This window comes from Zeugodacus cucurbitae, chromosome 6 (assembly GCF_028554725.1).
Source record: "Zeugodacus cucurbitae isolate PBARC_wt_2022May chromosome 6, idZeuCucr1.2, whole genome shotgun sequence".
Classification (NCBI taxonomy): domain Eukaryota; kingdom Metazoa; phylum Arthropoda; class Insecta; order Diptera; family Tephritidae; genus Zeugodacus; species Zeugodacus cucurbitae.
This window is the reverse complement of record NC_071671.1, coordinates 18,988,494-19,015,270: the sequence shown is the minus strand read 5'-3', so window position 1 is coordinate 19,015,270 and position 26,777 is coordinate 18,988,494. Positions and strand designations below refer to the sequence as shown.

Sequence of the window (26,777 nt, the reverse complement as noted above, 5' to 3'; positions counted from 1 at the left end):
TTAATCTAATATAACATTTCGTACATTTATTTATTTACGAATGTGATTTAATATTTTGTATATTTTTTAAATATTTATATATGTATGTCATAAAAACTGAACCCTTCATAAAAATATAGATGTACGTTGATTAATTCTATATTTCCATAAAATGCAATAAATAGAACAAATTAAAATAGGATTTATAAACAAATTGCGAGTTGTAGAAAATTTAATTTCACCAATCCCTAAAAAGCATTCACACAGATCCCTCTTGTTTTTTTTTTTTTTTTTTGACAAACGTCAAAATACCGTCAATTTGCCCAATAAACAATCACATTGTTTACAATACTAAATAATTCTAGGACAATGAGTGATAAAAAGGTACTAATAAACAAACGCGGAAAAGGCCGTGTAAACCGTGAAGAAATACTACAATGGAGCAAAGAGGAGCTAATAGCCAAGGTTTTACAACTGGATGCATATAACTTCCAAATAAGAAATCTGTTACAAAAGAAGTTGGGACAAAATGACAGTGAATTTTATGAAGAGCTCGCCAGCCTGGACGCCAACGAAAATACTACCGCTCAGGAAAGTGTGCAACAAACTGTAACACAACCATTAACAAAAGCACAGAAGCGTAAATTCGACTTTAAAAAGTAAATTTTAAAAATATTTCATATCTCTACAAAAAGTAATTTGTTTATTGTACATAGGAGTCACAGGCGACACGTGCTGATGAAATTGCTTTATTTCGGTTGGGATTACCACGGTTTGGCAACGCAAGAAGATTCAAATGCAACAATAGGTAAAATCATAACACGCAATATTTTAAATTTATTTCACACACATTTACTTTAACGTTTATAGAGCACCACCTGTTTCAAGCGCTCATACGCACCTGCCTGATAGAGTCGCGTGAAACTGCTAATTATCATCGTTGTGGACGCACCGACAAAGAAGTAAGCGCCTTCTGTCAAGTTATATCAATAGATTTACGTAGTAAATTTCCACCAGAACAACAGCATTTGGCTGCATCATTAGCTAATGAAATTGATTATTGTGCGCTGCTGAATCGTGTGCTGCCACGCAACGTACAAGCAGTAGCGTGGATGCCGCTGCATAGTCCAGTGTATAGTGCACGTTTCGATTGTGTCGAGCGCACATATCGTTATTACTTTCCAAAAGGCGATTTATGTATAGAGGCGATGCAAAAAGGTTGTGAATTGCTAGCCAGACATACAGACTTTCGAAATTTTTGTAAAATGGATGTCAATAATGGTGTGACAAACTATATAAGGCAAGTTTTTAAAGCTACTGTACAGAGATGCGAAGTGGAGCAATGTGGAAAAGATGCTGTTGATGGTAAATTTGTTGACATCAATGTAATGTAATTAAAATCAATAAAAAGTATTACTTTCTTTATTTTTTGCAGGTTATGCCATGTATATGTTAGAAATCAGAGCTAATGCCTTTCTTTGGCATCAAATACGCTGCATTATGGCGGTCTTGCTGCTTATAGGTGAAGGCAAAGAGCAGCCGGAAGTAATAAGTGAATTACTGGATGTAGCGAAAAATCCATGGTTAGCATAAATTAAAAACAAAAACTCTTATATCTAAAATGTTCATCTTTAGCAAACCGCAATACACACCAGCTATCGGTTTACCATTAAATCTCTTTAACTGTGAGTTCCGCAAGCACACCATACAACCCACGAGTAATGCTACAAATAATGGTGATACAACAAATTCAAACGAAGCAGAGGAACATACAACTGCTTGGATATACGGCGAGGAACACCTACAAAAACTCATCGAGAATGTGCAAGCTGAATGGATGCAGTACAACATCAAGTATGTTTCCTTTGTAACTCCGTATTTCTTATTGAAGATACTTACGACATAAGTTTCATTTTGTTACAGAAGCACCATGATACGCGATGTATTGCATCAACTAGAAGGCATACATCAAAAAGAGTATAAGACCTCACCACCAGTGCAAGCGCAAGCATGGTTGCTGCAAGACGGTGTCCGTCCACGTCAATATCAACTGCTATTAAATCGCAAACGTTGTGGTGCGTAATTATATGCAGTTGTTTAACTGTTTATACATTTCAATAATCGTTTATATTTATTTTTTATTTTTACAGAGAGTTTGGAGAATCGCATTGAACATTTCGTTAAAAAGCAGCGTCTAATAGTTACCGACGATTCAGCAACAGAAAGCAACATAGTAACGAAAAATGTCGTTGAAACGTAATATAGATAGTATGTTAAATTAAATAAAAATCTTAATCGAAGTGTGCAAAAATTAGTTAATTTTATTTATTTAATTTTTTTGTAATGATCAACCGCGTTCTAACCTTACACAATTTCTACGCGCATATATGTATGCAATATATATTTTTTGCACTGTCATCCCTAAGAAGTGTGTAAAAAGTTAAGAATGAACGAATATATGTATGTATTGCTAATTTTAGTAAAACAAATGCTTATCTTATAAAACATTAACTTTTATACAAAAGTACACATACACAAGTACTTAAGCAGACCAATAAATAGTTTAGCCATATATAAATCACAATCCATACAATTAGATTTATCTTATCTGCATTTATTTAATACAATAATCCGATTAGTCTCAACAAAAATATCGTGAGAAGATAACGACAGGTTTTTTTAAATAGAAATTTTAAACAAATACTCAGATTTATTTAGATTTTACGTACAACACTTCTCTGTGGAAGCTTTTGCTATCCAATAACTAAAATCGAAATTGCAGTGCTGCGATAAATGATCAATTTAGTAATAGCGCTGCTGACTCGCGCGCTTTATTTGCTGACAGTCAATGCTTTTGTAGCTTTTTTATGTAGTGTACACAACATGCTCACATTAATTCAGCAGCTGATAATTCGATTTGAATTCGAATGCTTGACAAATTGTTCAGTTGAGTTTTTGCGCTTCCAACGCGCGGTCGAGTTTTGTGCAATTTCCACCCAATGCTTAAGCAGTACGGATTGGCGAAATTAACATTTTGCATTTCTTAACACAACAACAACGACGACGTGTAAGGAGTGTACGCATTTGCACATCAAGCACATAATTTATAAATTTATTTATAAAAAGAAAGTGTGCCACTGCGTTTGTTATAAAGTTAACTTTTTGCTTCACGTCACAGTAACGCAAGGCAATGCACTCAAATGGTAGCTTATTGTCCTTGCACACGCGTTATTTCGCATGTGTTTTGTTATTGTTGTGCTGCACTGCGGTTAATGCCTACGAGGAAAACGACAAATTTTGCATACGCACTCAACCAATGCTGCTGGCAGACATTGAGAAGCATATAAATCCTATAGATGACGATCCTAATTGCAAAGTGCTGGCCACAACGCTCACCACGAAGGAGAAGGTAAGCGCAAGGATACACTTGTAAATGCAGTTAGTATATTTATGCTGATTTTTATTCAAATAATTTTTTATCTGAACTTATCTAATGCATTTCCGTTTTAAAGTGATGCTGCCATACTGAAAGAATATTTGGTGTAGTGTAATATTTTGAATGAAAAGTGAAAATATTAAAATTTTAAACATAAATACTTTATCAAAACCAAAATGATTATCTTTATGGTATATTAAATATATAGTTAATTCTAATTTATTGCCAAATTATCTATTATCTAAAGAGTTACAAAGTAGGGGAGCACGCGATAGGAAATATTTAGTTGCAATCCCACCAATATCACAGTTTTAAGTTCCGATTCCGTTTTCCTCGTAGTCTTTCAAATTGATTTCACGGGTTACGCGGGTTCCGTTATTTGTCTGTAAAATATAAATTTTATTTAATATTAAATATAAATACAAATTATACTTTATTTTTAAATACGTTGCGATTTTTAGTAATTAGTATATCAATTTGTTTCTGGCAACTCTCATATTAAAGAAAAATAGCGTTATAATTTATATCGACTTAAAAATTTGTCAAACAAATTGCTTGCATCCACTAATAAAGAAATTAAACAAGCAAAAAAAGAATTACTATAAAAAGTATAAGGTCAAACGCGCTGCTGTTCTATTCAATAACTCCACAATGTACATTTGTAGCTGCCAGCGAAATATTCCAGTGCAACTAAATTACCTCATACTAACCAAAAATAGATGCCTCATTGACAAGAAAAAACCAAATTTGGTAAAAATGCATGACATAGAAATGTGTACGCGTGCGTAAATTTGTGCAAGTGCATTTTAAAATAGCATGGAGTTGCATGCATGCAAAAAGTGTGACAATGCATTTGATAAAAATAAAGCAAAAGTAATGTGAAAAATGCGATCATCGCCACTTGTCTGGCGAACAAGTTTTCTTAGCAATGAAAACGTCAAATAAAATTAATTTGCGAAACTAAACATTATCGTTAATAAAAACACGACTTGAGATTTATGACCGATGTGTGTTACAGTTATTTTTAAATATATGTATACCAATAAGTTTGCATATACTTAAAACTAACTAAGTTTAAAATTAGTAGTTGTCGACAAGATAATTTTTAATAATTATTAGTTTACTCAACTTTTATGAAATAATGCAGCAATAAAATTTACTAGTAGAAGTCTGTTTAACTCCATATGAAAAAAGTGTATATTAAATAAACTTTCTATATTCTTGGAGTTCCCAGTGATAACAAAATAACTTTAAGATCTTTTAGATGTCGAAGAGAGGAAAGTGATGGATTATTTTCTTTTATGGAAGGGTTATTTCCTAAGAGTTCTGACAAAACATACAAAGGAACGGTTCCAGTAACTTTTCTCAACTTTATAACTCGAATGTGTGATATGATTTTAAACAAAAAAGTGAAATTAATAAATCTTTGTATATAAAAGTCTTGAGAAAAATTTATGTAGAGAAGATTACATTAATTGTACGCGCATTATTACATTGGCATTGAACACATAAGACCGTAGTTGAGCTCAGTAAAGTAGAATTAGTCTGAAAATGTATAATATTCCATAAAAACGGTCTACTGGCCTTGTTCAAACTGAATATCTAATTAAAATATTTATAGCGGCTTTTGAACGGTCGCTCTTTAACAAAGTGAATATTTGAAAGCCTATAATCGAGGCATGAATGTGGTGGTCTCTCTATTTGCCAAAAGAAGTGCGTCTCAGATATTTGTGACTGTGTTTGAATAAAAGAAAAATAAAAAAAATATTCACAAAGTATTATTATCTACGCCAGATTGCTTGTCTACACAATTAATTGCCGCCATTCATTTTGATTTCGGCTTACAATTGTATATTTAATAGGATTTAAGTGCTTTCTTTAAAAAGCCTCACATTGCAATAATGATAAGAAACACACGTTTAAAAGTATGTTTAGTATAGTCTACAAGAGTTAAATGAGGAAATGCCCTTATCACAAGAGGCGTGGGATATTCCCAATCGAATATGAGCTCAATACTTGGTAGATAAACAGCTGATTGTTGGTAAATAATTTATGGTTCTCCTATTTATTTACATTTTCTTGAGTTTGTTTATATTTTAAGCATTTAAAATTTATTTTTTTTAAAGAGTTTTTAAAGAAAAACAGAGAATTATTTAAAATGTAACTAATTTAATGAAAGATAAGCTTGTTTTATACTATTTTGACACTAAATATACCGTTATAATATTAAATTATACACTTTTAATTTACAGGACAGTTTCACGGAGACCATGTGCAAGGATCATGGCACATCATATAAGGATACTTACTATTACTTTAAATTACGCAATGGTGAACTGAGAGGTCGCGGTTCGCACAAGGACATTTGCAATGGTGTGAAAAATCCATTGCTTGCTTGGGTGCCATACAATATGGTGCTGGAGCATTTCGCACAAGAATTGAATCCGAAAGAGGTGAGAAATTTTTGAAATTAACAAAGTATTGACTGCATGCAAATCAAATTACGACAAATCAACACAATGGTTCTTTACTACTGACAAAGTGTGCCACTGCTTTGTGGGCAGCACACCGATCATGTGACAAAAAAATTATATATTTTCACACTTTCAATGGGAAATGCCAACAAATGCAAGCTTATTTGTATATATTATTATTAACACATTTAAATATTTTTGTTACACTTTGTGTCATATTTTGACAGACGTGTTTAAATGGATTATGATAATTAGGATCTATCTCTACTCGAGCGTTGCAATTGCTTACACTATTTATTATATGATTAATTTTAAATGTTGACAAGCACATGACGATTTGTAGATTTACATACGTACGTCATGATTCATGAATATTAATATGTTCATAGCTTAAGTAAATACATTTGATATTTATTTATTTTGTTGAATATGTGATTTGGTCATTCAATATAAATTGTTATTTTGAACTTTTTCACGGCAAGAAATATTATTATTTAATCTGAATCCTAGTTTTATAGTGTACATCCGTAGGATATATATTTGAGGTTAGGTTTTGTAAAACGTATAGTTCCTTATAAATTGTTTTGAAACCCGATTTGTTATAAGAGAGGGCCATCGTAACGAATAATTCGGATCTATAAATAGATTTACGTGATTCAAAATGACATTTCTAGATTTGACAGGACCGTCAAAATATATTGATTAAATCCTTTCAATTGGATTTTAGAATATTTAGAAAATTTTAGAAGGCAGTATGCACTGTTTGACATGCTTCGATATGAAATTTGGGGGAGTTAGGATTTGACAGAACTGTCAAGCTTTTCAAAAAAATTATTAGATTATCCGAAACTTGGTTCAGACTATATAATGAGATTAATGGTAAAGATGAAAGGTCATTGAGAGGGAAATACACTCTACAACGATCTCTATATAGAACTGCTAAACTTAACGACAATATCCGTTTCTACGACAGGAGCACTGATTTAAAACTGCTTCTTCGAAATGCCACTAATTTATGTTAGGTGTATGCCGAAACTATTTTATGTAGATCACATATTTTCAACATCCTTTCTTCTTTATTCCCCCATTTAGCAACTCAGTTATATTGGCAAGGCCACTGATATGGAGCGTGCAAAAACCGAACTCTGTCACTTCAGCCACACCGATCTTGTGACAAATATTACATCTGACCTCTTTGCCTGCATTGTAATGATTTTCGAGGATAACTTTGTAAGCATAAAAAATTAAGCTTCAAACGCAATCTTTCCTATAATCTTTCCAATCTTTTATAGTATGGCCAAGATGCCAATATCAATGTACTTGTCGAAATTGAGCCACTCATGTACGAGTTGCGCAATATCACCTATTTGCCCTGGGTCAATGTGTCGACCAGCTACAAAACGCTGCTCGATCGCACCACACTACAAAATCCGAATAGCGAGGCGAAGCAAATTTATGGTAGCGTGAAATATGGCTATGTAGAGAAGGTGCATGTTAATGTGAGCACTATATACAATAAGAATTTGGATAATTTACCGTTATTGTTCGAGCATGCTGGAGCTGTATTGGAATTAAATGATTTGGGTGTTGGCGGTGTGGATGTGACGTCGGTAAGGCAATTTTTGCTGCATTGTATTTGTTATATATTTATTAAGTACTACTTACAATCAATAGAAAACTTATTTCGGTCGTTACATGGATGCACGCACTTCAGTCAAGGTGGAGGTGATCGGTCAGTGGGCCGAACACCATCAACAATTCAATGCTGATGTCTACGACTACTATGCTTACGGCATAAAACGTTATCGCAATGAAATCCATCGCGGTGAGGTTACATTTACGCGTATTGAAAGCGCCGAACCAGTTTATGAAACACCGGATTCCACACTTCTCACCGCGATTACACTACACTCAGGGGAAGAAAAGAAGTTCGAACGTTTGGAAATGGCTGAGACGGAAAATTTTACAAAAACAACCGATTGGGATATTGATTATTACAATTCGCATCCCTATCCGGGTTTCTATCCATGGTTTGTGGCTGGCAGCATTGCAGTTGCAGTGGTGCTATTGGCGGTGGTGTTTAACATGGTGCGCATATGGAGCAAAAAAGAGGAGAAGAAACTTTATAAACTCGCAGCGTCCACTGCATAATTTTTAAAGGCGTGAGCGAGTAGCATAAAATAGAGGGAGTTAATGTATGCGTGGAGCGCAACGAAATTTTTACCGTTATTCAATTAGTCTTAACGAAGTTACAATACATTCCAGTGAATTTGATATATTTACTGTATTTCGTTACATTCAACATAACCTATTTTTCTATAGCAATAAACTTTAACTACGTAGATCAGCATATGAGCTGTATTTCTTTACATGAACATCTTAAATGTGTTGTATATACTATGGAAAAATAAATAAAATGAATCTGAGCATTTTTAAATATAAAATAAACTATATTTTATTAAAAAGTTTTAATAATATTTTTTATTTCAAATTAAAGTGTGACTTTTATGATTTTGTGTCACTGTTACAATATTTCAATTGTCACTCCTATAAATCTGGCAACATCAATTGTTTTCGCTACAACAAGTAGCACTACCAAAAATCCTTTCGCTCTTAACGCTTTCATTTAGTGGCCTAAAAGCTCTCTCCCTCTATCTCACTCACACACATAAGCGCACAATTTGTCGATGTGCAAATTCAAGTCCTGTTGCTCAAATTCCAAATTTACAAAAGATGAAAGGAAAACATACTCAAATTCCGCTACTACTGCTGTTGCACCAAATCTAACTAGAATCAAAAACAACACCACGAACGGTCCATTCCAATACAACCCCTGTTGTTGTTGTATGTTTCTATTATTTTTCTGCTGCACTGCTCTACCCGTTTACAATTTCAGTTTCGTGTCGGATTCCTTCAGCTTTCGATGTGACATTTCTGTTCTCTCTCGGTTCGCTTGTGAAAAAAAAAACACATAAAAAACAGAATTTTTGCGAAATTCACATAACATAAACCTAAACATCCAGCTCGTAAACAAAAAACGTAAGACAAACAAATCAACAAATTAAGAATAAACGCGTTAGTTTTTAAAATAAAATAAGTGCGTTCATTCCAAAATAGTGTAAGCAACAAATAATAGTGCTTAATTCAGTCGCGTACTTGGCTGGTTGGAAAAAGTCTAATTGCTTATATTGAAAGCGGGTAGGCATAACAGGGTGGTGTGCGAGATCTATTAGCGCCAGAAAAAATCAATTGGCATAAAATAGCAAGTGTTTGGTCGCGAGTGCGAGTGAATGAAAAAGCTTTGATAAATAGAAAAAAGAGTGCACGATATTGAAACGTGAATGCTGCGACAGAATTCGTCTGTGAATAGTCTTTCTCTCTAACATAGATTTGCGCCCAAATATGGAGCGCCAGTTGTAAAGTGGTTGCGGATTTTAGTTTTGGCGTTGTCGCCTGGTATTAAAGGTGAGTGCATTCCTAATGCTATTGTCTTCAAGTATATTATGTGCATATATAAATGCGTTCTGTTAAAAATATTTTGTTAAGAATAGAGTTATGAACATAAATTATTACAACAAGCTTACTTTTTGAAATCAATTTCAACTTTTAAACCATTACAACGTGTATGATATGTCACACTTTATAACTAAATGAGATTAATAAGGTTTGGAAATGCGTATATCGTTTTAATAATGTTTATCTTATAAATTAACCATACAAATTTGTTTTGAAATACATTAACCATTTAAACAAAAAAAAAAAAACAATGCTAATAATCCACATTAAAATTCAATTTAACCGGCTGGTAACATTCAAACCAGTGATATCAAGAAAACAGCTGATTGCCATCACCGATAAACATAAAATAAGCGTGCACTAACATCTCTGTTGCACACATCCATTTTAAGCATTATATTGCTATCTTTGTTTGGCAAAAGCGCAGATGGCTGACAAGAAAAGCAAAAACTAGCGTAGCAACAACCACTGTGACAACCGACTACACACCAACGAACGACAATCGAATCGTCTTTCTTGCACGAAGCATACAACACACGAACGAAACGAAACGAATTCAGCGCACCGCATAGAAAAAGCAAACGGCAGCCATTGTGGTTCACCGACGACAGAAGAAGACAAAAGGACGTATACAGCAGCTCGAATGCGCTGATTAAAAAAGAAATTTCTGAGATATTGCAATAAAATTTCACATAAGAAAATCTAGTTATTTCGTTTTCTTATTGTGTTAATGTTTTTTATAACGGTTTATCTTGTTTTGTGCGTGCAATTATTATGGAAATACTTTCGTTAATTTGGTAAAAGTGCGAAAATATATCGCCTATAGACCGAAAGTGCAGAGCATAGCTACGTACATAAGTATTGTCAAACGCAGGCAAAATTAATGTGGATAAAGTGACGTGAATCGTGTATAACTTTGGTGAATTGAACGGAATACGGAAAATTTCCTAATAAGTAAAGAGTGCAGCAGGTAAGTTTGGTGCTAAGGGCGCCTTAAAAATTAACAATGTGGAAGTGCAAGTAAAAGGTATTGCTAAATTGATAGTTGCATTATTAAAGCGCACAAACAATGCTCCCTATTGCTCAATTTTGTTAGTGTTGTCAAACTTAGTGCAGTGAAATAATATAAATTCAACTAAATTGGTTGTGTTTTTTTCCTCTTGGATTAGTAGACGTTGCGGGTGCTGCTTTGCAGTGTATATTCCTTCTCTTTCTCGCGTTTCACTAAGTGTTAAGTCTAAAAATAACGCTATCTCAGTTTTGCATGTTTGTAGCGCGCACTAAAAGTGTCGCGTAGCTAGTGTTCCCACCATTTATTTTTTATTTAATAATATGTTGGTATGTAGTGCTTACTCGTTCGGCGCTTAAATTAGTTATATTTTTTTTTTTTTATAAAAAATGTTATTTATTTTGTATATTAGCTGAAGACAAGTTTAGGTAGTCAGAGAGAAAGGCAGTAGCAGTTAACTCAAAGGGGGAGTTGTGTATACACACGCTTCAAAACAACTTTTTGACGAAAAATTATTCAATTAATGAATTCAATTATTCAATTTAAAAGCATGATAAAAACTGCTTTTCTAAATTTAATACTAAACAAATGCATACATATATTTTTGTATGTGTGAATGTCTATTGAATTGCTTGCTTTTTTTTTGGACATGCACGCTGATTAAATCTATTAGCTCGGGGAGATATTTGAACTCTGGCAACAAAATGTAGCCGTAGTTTAATTGAAGAGGTTGTAAAAACTATACATTAATAAAATTATTAAATGTTTCCATAATAAAAAAAGTAATGTAACAAAGTAACAAAATGTAGCTGTAGTTTAATTGAAGAGGTTGTAAAAACTATACATTAATTAAATTATTAAATGTTTCCGTAATAAAAAAAGTAAATGCAATCAATAACCATTCACACATTATGTCCGCTCTTCCTAAATAATGCATTCAATCTATCAATCGGCTTTAAACATCAGGTACATAGTTATAACCTTACTTGCATTTCCAATTACGAAATTAACAAATTTTTTTTAATACTTAAACAACATTATTAATTTTAGACGCTGCACTAGACGCTCCTAATTTTGACACACACCCAAAAGTAGGAGAACTCAGCGAAGATGGAGCGCAAAAAGGTACTTGAGCTGGACAAGATCTGTCGCGTATGCATAGCAGAACGTAAAGATATGCGTCCACTATTTAGTGAGAAGATCGCCGAGATGTTAATGGAGTGTGCCACTGTGAATATTGAAAGCACTGAAGGTTGGCCCGACAAAATTTGCGTGCAATGTGTGCATGCTGTATCGCGTTGTCATGCGTTCAAGAGACAGGTTGAGCGTAGCGATAAAGAACTGAGGGAATACATTAAAAGTTTAACAGTACGTGTGGTCATAGAAGAAACGAATGATATGAAATTGGAGACGACGCCGCAAAAAATGTTGTCACAGAAGCCACCCAAATTGCAACTAATTCAACCGCAAGCGCAATTTCAATTACAGGCGCAGCAAAATCAATTACAGCTACAACAACAACAAATAATTTTACAGCCACAGCAACAGCAGCAGCAGCAACAACAAGCACAGCAGCAGCAGCATCAGACGCAAAATCAACAATTACAGCAAGTGCAGCATTTACAAGTGCAACAGCAACAACAACAGCAGCAACCGGGCAAACGTAAGGCCGTTAGTACGTCACGTAAATCGCAAAGATCTTCGAAAAAGCCACATTTATTGCCACAGCAGGTGCAGCAGCAACAGCAACAACAGCACCAACAACAACAAACGCTCGAGCATGTGTCGCTACAAACAATGGTGCAGAATGCAACCCCACCGCGCACACAAGCGCAGCCTGCTACACAACATATGCAAACAACCCAAACGTCCTTACATCAACAACCACAACCCCAGCAACTCATTTCAACAACCGCCTTGCCACAACAAATTGTACTACCTAATGGGCAAATAATAACGACAGCGCAAATTGTCACACACGCCGGACCGCCACAGATTGCGCAGATTATTAGCACATCGAATGGTTCGGCGGTGCAGACAAACCCAGCCTCTAACACCGTTGCTGCGCAACCGCAATTCACACCACAGATTATACAAACGTCTAACGGACAGACATTACAGTTGATACAGCAGCCGAATGGGCAGCAAACATTGCAGTTGGTGCACGTGATGCCGCAGCGTACTATAGCGACCACAGCGAATGGCACAAGCGTTATGGTAACCACCTCCGAAGATGGTACCACGACAATAGTCGATGATGAATCTCTGATTACGCCCGACGAGCATCATCTGATCGAAGATGAAGCTGAACTGGAAGAAGACGATGACCAAGAACAAATCTGTGAAACAATTGTGGTGGAAGATGATCAGATCACGCATCAGCAGTTGCTTGCTAGCCATCATACAATCGTAGATGAAGATAATTTATCGCAAAGCGAAGCACAAGAACTGGAGTACCTTGAAGATGTAACGGTGACCACCTCGAATGCAGGACATTCACATCATCATCATCATACGCAGCACTATCAACAGTTGAGCGATTGTGATGGCGACGCAAGTCAACAGCAACATATACAACTACATGACGAGGATGATATTATCGAGGAGATACACATGGATGAGGAGGAATTGCTCGAGGATGATGGTGCAGATGTGATGCATGTGATGGAGGGTGATGGTAGCGAATTTATTAGTGATGAGGATGGTAGCCAACAACATTTGGTTGGAGAGAACGGTGATCCGTTGCAATACACTGTGTTGGAAGCAGCCACCGACGATGAAGAGCTCGTTGAGAGCGACGTAAAAGAAGTGCTACAAGCAGCTTGTGGTACGGAAATGCAGCACGTAGTTGATTTTAATCAAACTATAAGCAGTGTAGCAAGTGGTGGTGGTGGTGGAGGTGGCTCAGGTAGCGGCGCGTCGGTGGGCAGTCAAACACCAACACCCAAACGTCAACGTAAGTCGAATTCCAAAGCTGTTGCCAATTCACGTCAACTCGTTGCCACCGCCTCGTCGATAGCGACGTCAGGTGCCGCCGACGATTTGGATATCGATCCGAAATTCATTGCTGAAATCATAAGTCAGCAAACGAGTTTGCTCGGCTCCGGGCGGCATGTGTGCAATTTGTGTCGCCATGAGTTTAAACAATTCAAAGCACTGCACAACCACATGCATCAGCATTCGAATTGGATACGTGCAAATTGCAAGAAGCAACCGCAGTGTGAAATCTGCTTTAAGAGCTTCAAAGGTCCGGGCATGTTGAAAATGCATATGAAGACACATCAATCGGCGGCGCGCACACCTACCTGCAACATCTGTAACAAGAGCTTCAAATCAAAAGCGATACTGTATCGCCATCGACAAACGCACCAGCTGCGCTCCTACGCGTGCGCCGTCGACAATTGTCGTAAAACATTCTCGATGCCACAAACGCTGCGTACGCATTCGGACAACAAGCACGCCAACTCGAAGCAGCCACGTTTCAAATGTGGCGAGTGTAGTTTACATTTCGATGATGTTGATGTGCTGCATACGCATGTGCAGACGGGTGTACATGGTGATACGTTGTCAATGGAGAATTGTGATGGTGGCGGTAATAATGGTGCGGGCGGTTCGGGTGGTGGCACCATGGACGGTAATATGGGCGGTAATACCATAATTGTCGTTACACAGGGTTAGTTGCGCGGCTGCTAAGCAGTCGAAGCGCACATGCTCCCCACACGGCCGTTTTCACTCTCTCTCTCAATGCCAGTTTTGTAAATTTGATTGGTTTCCTCGTCGAAAACGAATGCTTTCCCAATGTGCTAGATTTAATGTTTAATTTGTTCAAAACAAAATAAACAATTCAACATTAGAATTAAATAAAATATAGGATTATTTTTAATAGCAACTATTACATTTAAAAATTACATAGATATGTATTAAATAAAAACCAACAAACATAAATACATATGAATGAAGAATGAAATTATTTTTAAAATATACACAAAAATTTACAAACTAATTCGTAATTATTGAAATGACAAATGAAAAAAAAAATAAAAAACTAAAAGGAAACATGAAAATGTTTGGTAATAAATAAATCAACGAATATTAAAATATATTCAAAATGCTTGACTTTTCATTTTTCGATGATTTTTATGTGCTATGAGTAATAAACCTAACCATTGATAATGCCATTAGTGATATGTGCAAGATTTTATTTGGTGGGGAGCTAGTTTAGTTGTTGTATTGACATAAAAATTTAAAAAAAAAGTTTGGTTTTTTTTGCTTAAAAAGTTGTATATAGTAAACAAATACTATCCAAAATATTATTGCTTTATTTAACATTCTTGCAGCCTAAATGTTGTTGACATTGTTTTTTTTTATTCATTTTCATCTAAACTTGTATTATATTCATTTTTTTTACTAAATCATTAGCGTCATCAAAACGTGTTTACCAGTCAGTTTTAAGTGTCTTTTTTATAAATTTTAATATTAGTCATAACTGATTTTAAGCTCAAAAATTACCGGTTATATATTTATAAGTATTCCTCGAAGTATTTCTATAAATTCAAATCAACTTTTTTCTAAACTCTACAACTTTTACTTTATACATTTTGCGAAAGCTTCAAATTAGGGGAGAGGGAATCCCCAAAATTTGATGCAAAAATATATTTATCTTTGCTTTTTATTTATTGCCACTTTCCTAGTGCACTTTGTAACAAAATTACAGGAAAGTTGTAAAGTGTAAATATACATAGTAAATATATTTTCTTTTGATTAAACCACAAAGTTCAACTGTCAAAGCGCAAAAGCTTTTAACATTTATTTAGGTCAGCTGTAGTGTAAAAAATTACAAACAATTTATTTATTCATTTTATTCAAAGGGTTGATAAAATAAGAGAAAATAACAAAAATAAAAATAAAAAGGAAATACTTCGTCGCACTTAATAATTTGAACGCAAAGGATAATTTGAAAGCGTCAAAACTTTTTTATGAGCCACAATGAATGAACTTTTTGCTAGTAATGTGGCTTAATTATAATAAAAAAGGAATAGCTTGTAAAGATATACATAGATTAAAGGGAAGGGAAAGCAAATTTCGTATTTTATTTTTACTAATTGCGGAGTACTTGCGAAATAGTGGTATTTAATTAAACGAGGAATGTTAAGAAATATGGGCTGACAATAACTCCCCCGTCAATTCATTAAATTCAAGCCAAATTAAAAAAAAAAAAATTAACTTTTTGGTTTCTCCTTAATTTCAAAGTCTATATTCTTACGAGTATTTTGAGATGTCTCCGAAAAATATGTCTATAATTATGAAAGTTATGATCATCAGAGAAAGTTATGAGATTAGAGGTTAGCGCGGGGGAAGCGCCGACAGTACAATTTTTTCTTCTTTTGCGTTTTTTCAAAATCAAATTTTTTGAGACGGTGTACACGATAACTCAAAAAGTATTCAACTGATTGGCTTGGAAATCTTTCTAAATAGATTTACCACAGAGTGACGTGGGATTTTTTCGATTGAATAATTTTCATCCAATCTTTTATACAGTACTAGCTGACTCCGCAGTCGTTGCACTGCGTGAAATTATTTGTTTTGAAAACAAAGTTGAATTTGTATAGTGTTAGAAAACATTTATTTGCGATTTTTCTAAATATTTTTTCAATGTAACTCAGCTTAATAAACAACATTTTTTGTTTTCTGTTCCGGTGCGTAAATGTACAGAGAAGATGATTTTTCAACTCGTGAATGAAATTTATGCCACACACCTCCAGCGACTGTCTTTGAGACCTGTTGATTGTCACCCCAAATGAAAGTCTCATTGGAAACTGAATACGTTCGAACTGAAATGGCAAATCGTTGGAACTCAAAGAAATTCGTGGAATCAAGCATTCTGCCCCTTGAAAGTCCCTTTAAAAAATTCTTGCAACTATTACATTATTCGATAGCTGCTTGAAGATTGCGAAGCATAATAAATGACAAAACATAATAACAAAGAATTTAGAAATTTCACTGGATAATTCACAGCTTCGTCTTCATTTTCAACATGATCGATCGATGTGTATGAACACAAATCTCCCGGAAGTTGACTTTAAGTCGTATAGATTAAATCATCGACATCGGTATTTTTGGCATTTAAAAATCTGCGTGCACTCAACCAATCGTAGTTACGATAAAATTGGCTAATGTTCGGATTGATATCAAACCATTAGAAGTATTAACCAGAATTTGCCCAGTTCTTTGCAGATCTTATGCGGTGCTTTCCTGTTGCAGGAACACACGCATATTCATGGTCAATCATAAGGTTTTCGCGTGCCGCCACAAATACGATGACTTGAGACATGCGTTCAATTCCTCCGCCGCTGTTGATTTCGAAATAACAGAATGAGTTTGTCAATAACAGTATCATTACGCCACCAAAGCGACGATTATTATTCCACAGATCTTTCATTGTTCTGTCAAGTGCTTCTAGAAAATTGCGCTCATCTCATAGATGTTTCATAGATTTGCATGATTAACTGAAGCTACAGTGTCGATTGTACCGTTCTTCCAACTTCAAGTAGCGTTGCTGCAGTTCCAGTAGATGCGAGAGCCAACGTAATGCCATTTTGAGATCGTATTGTTGCCAAAATCAAAGATATCAGAATCAATCAGGATTCCCAGTTCACCGTATGCGTATCAAGAAATAAAAGTCCACCATTTCCATCATGGACAGCCTTAACCAATTCATCATAGGTTGTCTTTTGCTGCTCATTAAATAATGGAACATTTCTTTATACTTGTTGTTCCAAAGTATTTTGTCGTATGCACGATTCAGTACATCTCTAATTTGACGATTTGGTGATGGCATATGAATTTCAATGCTTCATTGTAGATGTCACCGTTCATTTGCAATTCTGAATTCTCTGTTGCCACTTGCCAATTTCCGACTTTTTCGATTTGTTTTTTTTTTATAGATAGATTGAAAAAAAAAATGTATGGAAAAAAGTCACTTTTTGGAATTTTACAATTTTCCGACTAAACCTTCCAAGATCCACAACGAACAACCTTTGAACATTTCATCAAGAATGGTCCAACCGTTCTCGATCCTTTTGCAGCGCAAGGAACGGAAGCCCTCAAAGATAAATAATTTCCCCCGTTTTTTTACACATTTACCACTATTTCTTCGCTCCTGATGCTATATAGCCTATAGCCTTCCTCGATAAATGGACTATCCAACACAAAAAGAATTATTCAATTCGAGATAGTAGTTTCGGAGATTAGCGCGTTCAAACAAACAAACAAACAAACTCTTCAGCTTTATAATATTAGTATAGATTTTTAGCCTAAAATATAAAATCAATTTTTCAAGTGCTTCCAATTGTTTTTTTTAAAACGTCTACGTCTCTCTTCAAAATTGATCACTTTTTAAGAAAAATATTTTACTTGTTTCAGACAAAATTGAAATGCTAATCATGTACAAAATCAAGGTGTATATATATATATATTTGGCGTAGGAACCGCTTTAAGCGATTATAGCCGAATCCACCAGAGCGCGCCACTCATTCCTCCTTTTTGCTTTTTGGCGCCAACTGGAAACACCAAGTGAAGCCAGGTCACTTTGCACTTGGTCTTTCCACCGGAGTGGAGGTCGTCCTCTTCCGCGGCTTCCTCCAGCGGGTACTGCATCGAATACTTTCAGAGCTGGAGTGTTTTCTTCCATCCGTACAACATGACCTAGCCAGCGTAGCCGCTGTCTTTTTATTCGCTGAACTATGTCAATGTCGTCGTATAAATCGTACAGCTCATCGTTCCATCGTCTGCGGTATTCGCCGTTGCCAATGTTTAGAGGACCATAAATCTTGCGCAAAACCTTTCTCTCGAAAACCCCAAGAGTCGTCTCATCGGATGTTGTCATCGTCCACGCTTCAGCGCCATACATCAGGACGGGAATAATGAGCGACTTATAGAGTTTGATTTTGGTTCGTCGAGAGAGGACTTTACTTTTCAATTGCCTACTCAGTCCAAAGTAGCACCTGTTGGCAAGAGTGATTCTGCGTTGGATTTCAAGGCTGACATTGTTGGTGTTGTTAATGCTGGTTCCCAGATAAACGAAATTATCTACAACTTCAAAGTTATGACTGTCAACAGTGACGTGGGAGCCAAGACGCGAGTGCGCTGACTGTTTGTTTGATGACAGGAGATATTTCGTCTTGTCCTCATTCACCACCAGACCCATACGCTTCGCTTCTTTATCTAGTCTGGAAAACGCAGAACAAACGGCGCGGTTGTTGCTTCCGATGATATCAATATCATCGGCATACGCCAGGAGCTGTACACTCTTGTAGAAGATTGTACCCTCTCTATTTAGTTCTGCAGCTCGTATTATTTTTTCCAGCAATAGATTGAAGAAGTCGCACGATAGTGAGTCACCCTGTCTGAAGCCTCGTTTGGTATCGAACGGCTCGGAGAGGTCCTTCCCGATCCTGACGGAGCTTTTGGTGTTGCTCAACGTCAGCTTACATAGCCGTATTAGTTTTGCAGGGATACCAAATTCAGACATCGCGGCATAAAGGCAGCTCCTTTTCGTGCTATCGAAGGCAGCTTTAAAATCGATAAAAAGATGGTGGGTATCGATTCTTCTCTCTCGGGTCTTTTCCAAGATTTGGCGCATGGTGAATATCTGGTCCATTGTAGATTTTCCAGGTCTAAAGCCACACTGATAAGGTCCAATCAGTTCGTTGACGGTGGGCTTTAGTCTTTCACACAATACGCTCGACAAAACCTTATATGCGATATTGAGGAGACTTATACCACGGTAGTTGGCGCAGATTGTGGGGTCTCCCTTCTTATGGATTGGGCAGAGCACACTAAGATTCCAATCGTCAGGCATGCTTTCTTCCGACCATATTCTACAAAGAAGCTGATGCATGCACCTTATCAGTTCTTCGCCGCCGTATTTGAATAGCTCGGCCGGTAATCCATCGGCCCCCGCCGCTTTGTTGTTCTTCAAGCGGGTAATTGCTATTCGAATTTCTTCATGGTCGGGTAATGGAACATCTATTCCATCGTCATCGATTGGGGAATCGGGTTCGCCATCTCCTGGTGTTGTACTTTCACTGCCATTGAGCAGGTCGGAGAAGTGTTCCCTCCATAATCCCAGTGTGCTCTGGACATCCGTTACCAGATTACCTTCTCGGTCCCTACATGATAATGCTCCGGTCTTGAAACCTTCTGTTAATCGCCTCATCTTTTCATAAAATTTTCGAGCATTACCCATGTCGGCCAGCTTTTCAAGCTTTTCATACTCACGCATTTCGGCCTCTTTCTTTTTACGTCTGCAAATGCGTCTCGCTTCCCTCTTCAGTTCTCGATATCTATCCCACCCCGAACGTGTTGTGGTCGATCGCAACGTTGCGAGGTAGGCAGTCTGTTTTCTCTCCACTGCGGAACGACAATTCTCATCGTACCAACTGGTTTTTTGGCGTTGCCGGAGACCAATTGTTTCGGCTGCAGCGGTATGCAATGAGTTTGAGATGCCGTTCCACAGCTCCCTTATATCGAGATGCTGATGAGTGCTCTCCGAGAGCAGGAGTGCAAGTCGAGTAGAAAATCGTTCGGCTGTCGGTTGTGATTGCAGCTTTTCGACGTCGAACCTTCCTTGTGTTTGTTGACGGGCGTTCTTTGCTGCACAGAGGCGAGTGCGTATCTTTGCTGCTACTAGATAATGGTCCGAGTCAATGTTTGGTCCTCGGAGCGTACGCACGTCTAAAACACTGGAGACATGTCTTCCGTCTATCACAACGTGATCGATTTGATTGCGCGTGTTTCGATCAGGGGACAGCCACGTTGCTTGATGAATTTTTTTATGCTGGAATCTGGTACTACAGACAACCATATTTCGGGCCCCAGCGAAGTCGATCAGCCTCAGGCCGTTTGGCGATGTTTCGTCATGGAGGCTGAATTTTCCGACTGTTGTGCCAAAGACACCTTCTTTACCCACCCTGGCGTTAAAATCGCCAAGCACGATTTTGACATCGTGGCGGGGGCAGCGCTCATAGATGCGTTCTAGGCGCTCATAGAAAGCATCTTTGGTCGCATCGTCCTTCTCTTCCGTTGGGGCGTGGGCGCAAATCAGCGATATGTTGAAGAACCTCGCTTTGATGCGGATTGTGGCAAGACGTTCATCCACCGGGGTGAATGCCAGGACTCGGCGACGTAGTCTCTCTCCCACCACAAATCCAACACCGAATTTGCGCTCCTTTATATGGCCGCTGTAGTAGATGTCACAAGGACCCACCTTCTTCCGTCCTTGTCCCGTCCATCGCACTTCTTGGACGGCGGTGATGTCAGCCTTTAGTTGTATGAGGACATCAACCAGCTGGGCAGAGGCACCTTCCCAATTAAGAGTCCGGACATTCCAGGTGCATGCCCTCAAATCATAGTCCTTTATACGTTTGCCGTGGTCGTCATCAAAAGGGGGGTTTCTCATCCGAGGCCTGTGTTTCTTATTCACTGGTTATTCGTTTTTATGTGGTGGGTCCCAAGCCCTACGCACAACCGCACAAGCGGGCTTCGCCTTCTCACTTTAGCTCGCCTCCAAACGGATGTCTGTTAGCTACCCAGGGGATACTTGGTCTAAAACCGGAAGTCGTGAGCTGCTTGAGTCATATGCAAAAGAATCGTTCCTGGCCACTCCCAAGTGAATGGCAATCAGAAACTTTCCTCACTTGCGTGAACTTCTACATATGACCCCATCCCCCAAGGTGTCACCCCATCCAATCAAGGTGTGCTCCGGAAAAATTGATATACGTCAAGCTTACATCTCTTCCATTTTTTAATATAATAATATATATTCTAATCTTTCCAACATAAAATCAATGTCTGATTTTAGTTCATAAACAATCGAGTTTGATGAGTTAACCGTTTAGAAGGACGTTTCATCCACTATCTGTTTTTTGTTTGAAGTAAATTTGAGTAGATGCCTAAATTTTTCAGAAACAATATTCAGTTTGCTTTTGAATTTTCTCTATTAAAATATTAGAAGCTATAGATCGTTAGACATTTCTCACGATATCTAAACCTCGTGTTTTAAGATTTTATAGAACAAGTTATTGGTAGATAAATGATATTTTTATATGACTCAAATGTGTGGATAACTACAGCCCCAAAACAAGGTCTCTATATTTGCTTCATTTATTAGCCTTATTATTTACCACTAAGTACTATAAATGTATACACCGTGTGTTTAAAAAATAAAATTTCGTGGGTTTGGAGTCTATATTTCAAATTTTTTAAATGTTTTTTACTATATTGATATATGGTACATGCAACTGAAGTACGGTTTGCGAGTATCGATTGTTAAAAGCCGACACTTCTTTGTTTGTTCGTGAATTCTTGGCCAAAAACAATACTGTTACGATGCCCCAGTCTCCATATGCGCCAAAAATGGCTCCGTGTGACTTTCCTATTTCCAAATAAAGAGACCTAATCACTAAAAGAGCCAAATACTATCCCAAAAATCGAGTTTGAGAAATGTTTTGGCGATTGGAAGAAACTCTGGCATAAGTGTATAATATCGAATGGCGAATATTTTGAAGACGACAATATCAATGTAGACGTTCGAACACACATCGTATCTTGCCCAGCTTGACGTCACAGAGGCAGAGTAGCCATGATATGATTTTCTTTTTGCTTTTAAAGTTCTCTAAATTATTCAGATTCAATATTCACATTACCACTGACTTTACTACTTTACAAATTTTAGAAACTGCAGTTTTTATGATCTCATAAAATAAGTACATAATAATGGTTAACTGACTGCATGAAGAACGTGAAATCAAAGATATCTTCTTGGCATTTTTATTTGATTCCATTATATGGTATCAACACAAGGTATCTTCAGAGTACCTGCTTAATCCATTAACCTTACAATTTTTTTCACGAAGTAACTACATTTATATTTGAAGATTTTCAATTTCCCAACTGAGTTTTTAATATTGATTTATTCATGGGTAAAAGTTTCTTCCAAAACCCCGACTTTCTTCAAGGAGTTTCATATGAAAAAAAAAATCGAAACGAAGAAATGTCTCCCTGCATTTGTTTAATACGATTAAACGAATTAAATTAACCTCAGCAAAACTCTTGTAACTAAAACGGTCTCATAAAACAACGAACATGAGATGTTATTGACATTTTACATATCTTAAATCTCCCTTCTTTATTTATGTGTTTTAAAAATATAACTCACGCGTTTGGCTCGTGCAAGAAGCACGATTTCTTCACATTTCTAGGTGTGAGTGAATAATTTTCCGCGATGTTTCATCTTGAAATTGATGCGCAATAAATGTGGATTAAAGAATGTCACTTAATGATTCAGCATCGTACCAAAAAGTACCGGTTACAAGTTGACATGCATACCTAATACACATATGTTTGTATAATAAATTGAAATTAAATGAAAATCTCCCGAAAGCCTCATCATTAAATGCAACCGGAAAGTAGGTGTGTGAATTCGTGCATATTTTTATCAGAAGATTCATTAAAGACATTTTTCCACGCCCTCTCTTTTAATTGAACCATTTTATTACCAATTAGTGTTTTTTGGTGTAAGCAAACAGGGAGATACCGAGATTTGACAAGCAAAACAAGAGGAATGTTGAAATTTCGTTAAGACGCGTGGAAGTGCTTCATTCATTACCATCACCATCACCAAATTGATTTCGTAATTTTTTGATTTTTTATTACTGAAAACTGAAGCGCTCGGTAATTCCCAGTGGGTTACGTACAAATACTTTTTTTGCAGATTTGTTGAGATGACTAAAATTTTTTACTGTTATCTTTGCTCTTGTTCGTAATTAGTCAGCGGATTCGCTAAAATTTATTTATTTTTTCACAATTTTTGAGTTTTTTTTGTCAGATGTATTTCGTATTTTGTAGAGATTAGAGTTGCCAATTGCATTTGATTACAGTTTCAATCGACATTTACTCGGTTGTTTTCAAAAATTTTCTGGTATCGTAGGACATATATTATATTATAAATGTATATTCCAATCAGTATAATACGAACTTGAATACTTAATTCGGGCTATTTGCGGACCCATTAATTCAATCGACTAAGGAATTTCTGACACCTTTTCCAATTTATACTGTTACACCATCCAGTTCGAAAGGGTTTACTATTTGTATAACTCTAAGATTACTCCCCTCCAAAACACAAAGAGTTTAAGCGACCTTCTGGTGGACCAGGTCTATTTGAATTGACAGATCAAGTTTTATGAACGAAATTTCTGTAATATTAACCAAGATAAAACATAGGGTCACAATAAAAAATTTGACGAATAAAGGAACTTTTGGCTGGATTTGATTAGGTTTTAATGGTTTTTACTCGATCCTTCGTGGTGGCATATTTCCTAAAACAAAAGATACCACTATATTATAGACGAAGGGCTCTAATCCTATGTTAATCCTAGCAGACACATACTTCATTTAGCGAAAGAAGGATTAAAAAACCTGATTCTCGCAAGTTTGGGACCGTCATGATATATTCTAGTCAACTATCATGATACGTTCAGGTTTAATTTGTACACTTATCTTTACCGAAGAGATGGGAGCCAAGGTGATTGAATCTTATTCTCGAATGTTTGAGATCAACCTTTCTTCGACATCTCAACAACTTTGAAAGTAGGATGAGGCTTAATTTTAATCCTTAACGTGTGAAGAACGGTGGGCAGCGCAAGAAGCTACAAAAAAAAATACTGTATGGAAGACTCAATTTCTTTGCCATGTATTTATCGCACCACCCTCGTGTGTTAACATTAATAATATTTATATTGGAACTGCTACTAATTGATAACATTGTAAATACCGTTGAAAAGCGATTAATCGAACAATCAGTCGATTTTAATTACGCGGAATGCAATGCGACTTTGTTTTTAACTCATTTCGAAGTGGAATAGTACGGCATGTATGAGGCCATCACTGTGCTAAATTTTAACAGGAAAACATGTTCATATCTCCAATTAATAATTACAGTAAAGTATGGAGCATGTGTCTATATTTTGCTTGACATTTTTATTCGAGTTTTTTGACGACAAAAAATACCATTTAACTTGTCTGCTTAAATACAGCAGGCTTCGAAATACTCTTCGGTATATTGGAGAACTGCCTGCTCATCGAAAAATCAGTTGTGGAAGCAAAAAGTATGTGGTTACCTTTATTAAGTAGTATCATAGCAGTTGTTCCATCACTGGTTGTTTATACCAATTGTTTGTTCGATTCGATATTCAATAAAATGCTAACTTACGAAATTCTATCTCTCGTTCATTATTTTAGTCTTATACCAATTTATACCAGTTGCTTATTCTATCCCTCTTTGTTTGTTCTTCGTTTCGATATAAAATAAAATTGCAAATAACGGAATTCTATCTCTCGGTCATTATACCAATTTATACCAGTTGTTTGCGCTATACGATACTTATTATAATTTCTGAATAACGGTAATTAAAATGGTAGCTATTACTCAGTTGAACCTTACGCGTGATTTCCTATCATAAATAACAATAAATACAGATATATTACACATACATAATGCCTTTTGCGAAAAAATTAAACGACTGATCTGTTCGCTGCTTTTTGTTTCTTTTTATAAGTGTTGGCAATTTTTAACAAAGCGCTTGTGTGTAAATGTATGTATATATACTAGATAAACATATCTATATTTGTCTTCATTGACGAGTGTTTACGATAAAAGTTCACTGACTTACATTTCTCTCACACTTTTACTCATTCACAGCTCGGCTAATATAAATAAAGTTAAAACTGTCTGTCTGCCAGTCAAAGAGACAAAGGCATGATATGGCTTATCACTGACGCCACTTACATATAGTAGTATGTATATATGTAAATATATATATAATTGTAGGGGCGTGTTCCGGCGAGATCACTCACATAACATACGCGCTATTAAAAATTGTTTCTTTGATTTACATTACAAGATACAAATATATTCTATATATATTTTCATTTATGTTTTTGTATTTACGCATTCGGCTATTTTTATCATAGCCTCATATACATTTTGCGTTTGTAATGTGTTTGGTTGACTAGAGCATTGTAACTTTGGCAATTCAATTTGCGGTTTTATGGTTTCACCGACCGTACTTGAGGTGTGTGTATGTACATACATACATGTTATATGGTACCCGTCAAATATTCGCTGGCCTTTCTCATAAAGTGGATATTTAGGTCAGCCTTAAGGTCATTCAGATATGCGTGGCAGCCTAAAAAATTGGTTTATTGCTCTTTCGCGATAATTTTTATGTAGTGAAGATTTACTTTTTTTCAGTTTATAATATCATAATATTTTATAGAATTTTTAAATTTAATTAGTTCATTTTTATTATTTCAAAAATTTTAACCATATGTATGTAATTGGCGTAGGAACCGTTTATCCGATTATAGCCGAATCGATAATAGCGCGTCATTCTTCTCTTTCCCTCGCAATTCTATGCCAGTTGGAAATTCCAAGTTTAACCAGGTCTTTCCAATGTAGTGGAGGCCTTCCTCTTCCTAGGCTTCCACTGGCGGGTACAGCATCGAACACTCTCAAAACTGGAATTTTTTATAAAGGTTGGTCTGGTAGGCCTGCCGGCCACGTAATATTATTAAATGAACTCAAACTTTCCATACATAAGCACTTAAGCATGAAGCTTCTAAGTTTTTTCCATCCCAGCTGTCCAATTTTTATCAGGAGCCATGGAAGGTGTCCCTTCTAAACCGACTGAAGGCTAGGCATTCGCAAAGATAATGCTCTATTTACTACTAGACTACTTACTTACTATAGTCTTCTTTTCCTCACTTTTGGTTCTCTTATTTAACAGCTTGGAAATACGCAAAATTACAACACTTCTAAGTTTACTTCCCATATACCGTCCTTTTGAATTCCAAAAAAAAAAAGATTCATATCGGCAGGCGCTTTGACGCGGTTTAGTCGCTTAGTCGCACCCATCACACTTGCATGATAGTGCCAGATTTTGGCTCTCCCATGTTGGCACTGACGACGGCTGTGGGGGTCGACAAGTAAGAACTGCCACTTGGTGTAACGCGTCCTAGTCCCATTGGATTATTTGCAGGCAAGATTCGAATTCGGCTATATTTGGACGCAGCCTTCCCAATATCGGGCCGTGGGGAAGAATGGTGACCTTACCACACTATGAGACTCTGGTGTCACGGACAGTCCTTTCTCCACAGGAAACGATGCTTAATACATGAGCCAAACGGGTCGTACTGCAACGAAACGTTGAAACGTCGAAATATCAATCATCATGAAAATTCCATACTATCCCCAAAAGATCCTTATGTGTCAATCTCCATCTCTTTGCTTATCTATGTATAT

General features: G+C 36.4%; 4 protein-coding genes across 6 annotated transcripts in view; all 4 read left to right on the top strand.

The window, feature by feature from the left end:
• Window positions 1–237: 237 nt before the first annotated feature.
• LOC105216829 (tRNA pseudouridine(38/39) synthase) lies at window positions 238–2,763 on the top strand. The gene is made up of 7 exons (XM_011191522.3): window positions 238–638; window positions 696–787; window positions 850–1,344; window positions 1,415–1,562; window positions 1,615–1,833; window positions 1,903–2,054; window positions 2,130–2,763. The coding sequence occupies exons 1-7, from the start codon at window positions 349–351 to the stop codon at window positions 2,237–2,239; spliced, it is 1,506 nt and encodes a 501-aa protein (XP_011189824.2). The 5' UTR covers window positions 238–348; the 3' UTR covers window positions 2,240–2,763.
• Window positions 2,764–2,948: 185 nt separating this feature from the next.
• Window positions 2,949–8,239, top strand: LOC105216828 (uncharacterized). The gene is made up of 5 exons (XM_011191521.3): window positions 2,949–3,388; window positions 5,668–5,868; window positions 6,982–7,119; window positions 7,182–7,499; window positions 7,564–8,239. Exons 1-5 carry the CDS (start codon window positions 3,170–3,172, stop codon window positions 8,038–8,040), a joined length of 1,353 nt encoding a protein of 450 aa, XP_011189823.2. The 5' UTR covers window positions 2,949–3,169; the 3' UTR covers window positions 8,041–8,239.
• A 354-nt stretch (window positions 8,240–8,593) lies between these two features.
• The window catches only part of LOC105216826 (uncharacterized), a 128,713-nt gene continuing 110,529 nt past the window's right edge, over window positions 8,594–26,777 (top strand). The window contains exon 1 of the mRNA XM_011191514.3: window positions 8,594–9,354. The gene's annotated coding sequence lies outside the window, so the exon portion shown is untranslated. The remainder of the gene's footprint in view (window positions 9,355–26,777) is intronic.
• LOC105216825 (uncharacterized) lies at window positions 9,758–14,436 on the top strand. Of its 3 annotated transcripts, none has more exons than XM_011191511.3 (2): window positions 9,758–10,375; window positions 11,465–14,435. In XM_011191511.3, exon 2 carries the CDS (start codon window positions 11,525–11,527, stop codon window positions 14,090–14,092), a length of 2,568 nt encoding a protein of 855 aa, XP_011189813.2. In that variant the 5' UTR covers window positions 9,758–10,375; window positions 11,465–11,524; the 3' UTR covers window positions 14,093–14,435. The 3 variants fall into 3 exon arrangements, with proteins under 3 accessions (XP_011189813.2, XP_028899054.2, XP_011189814.2); XM_029043221.2 differs by lacking the exon at window positions 9,758–10,375 and adding an exon at window positions 10,852–11,143 and having other exon boundaries at window positions 11,465–14,436; XM_011191512.3 differs by lacking the exon at window positions 9,758–10,375 and adding an exon at window positions 11,170–11,380 and having other exon boundaries at window positions 11,465–14,436.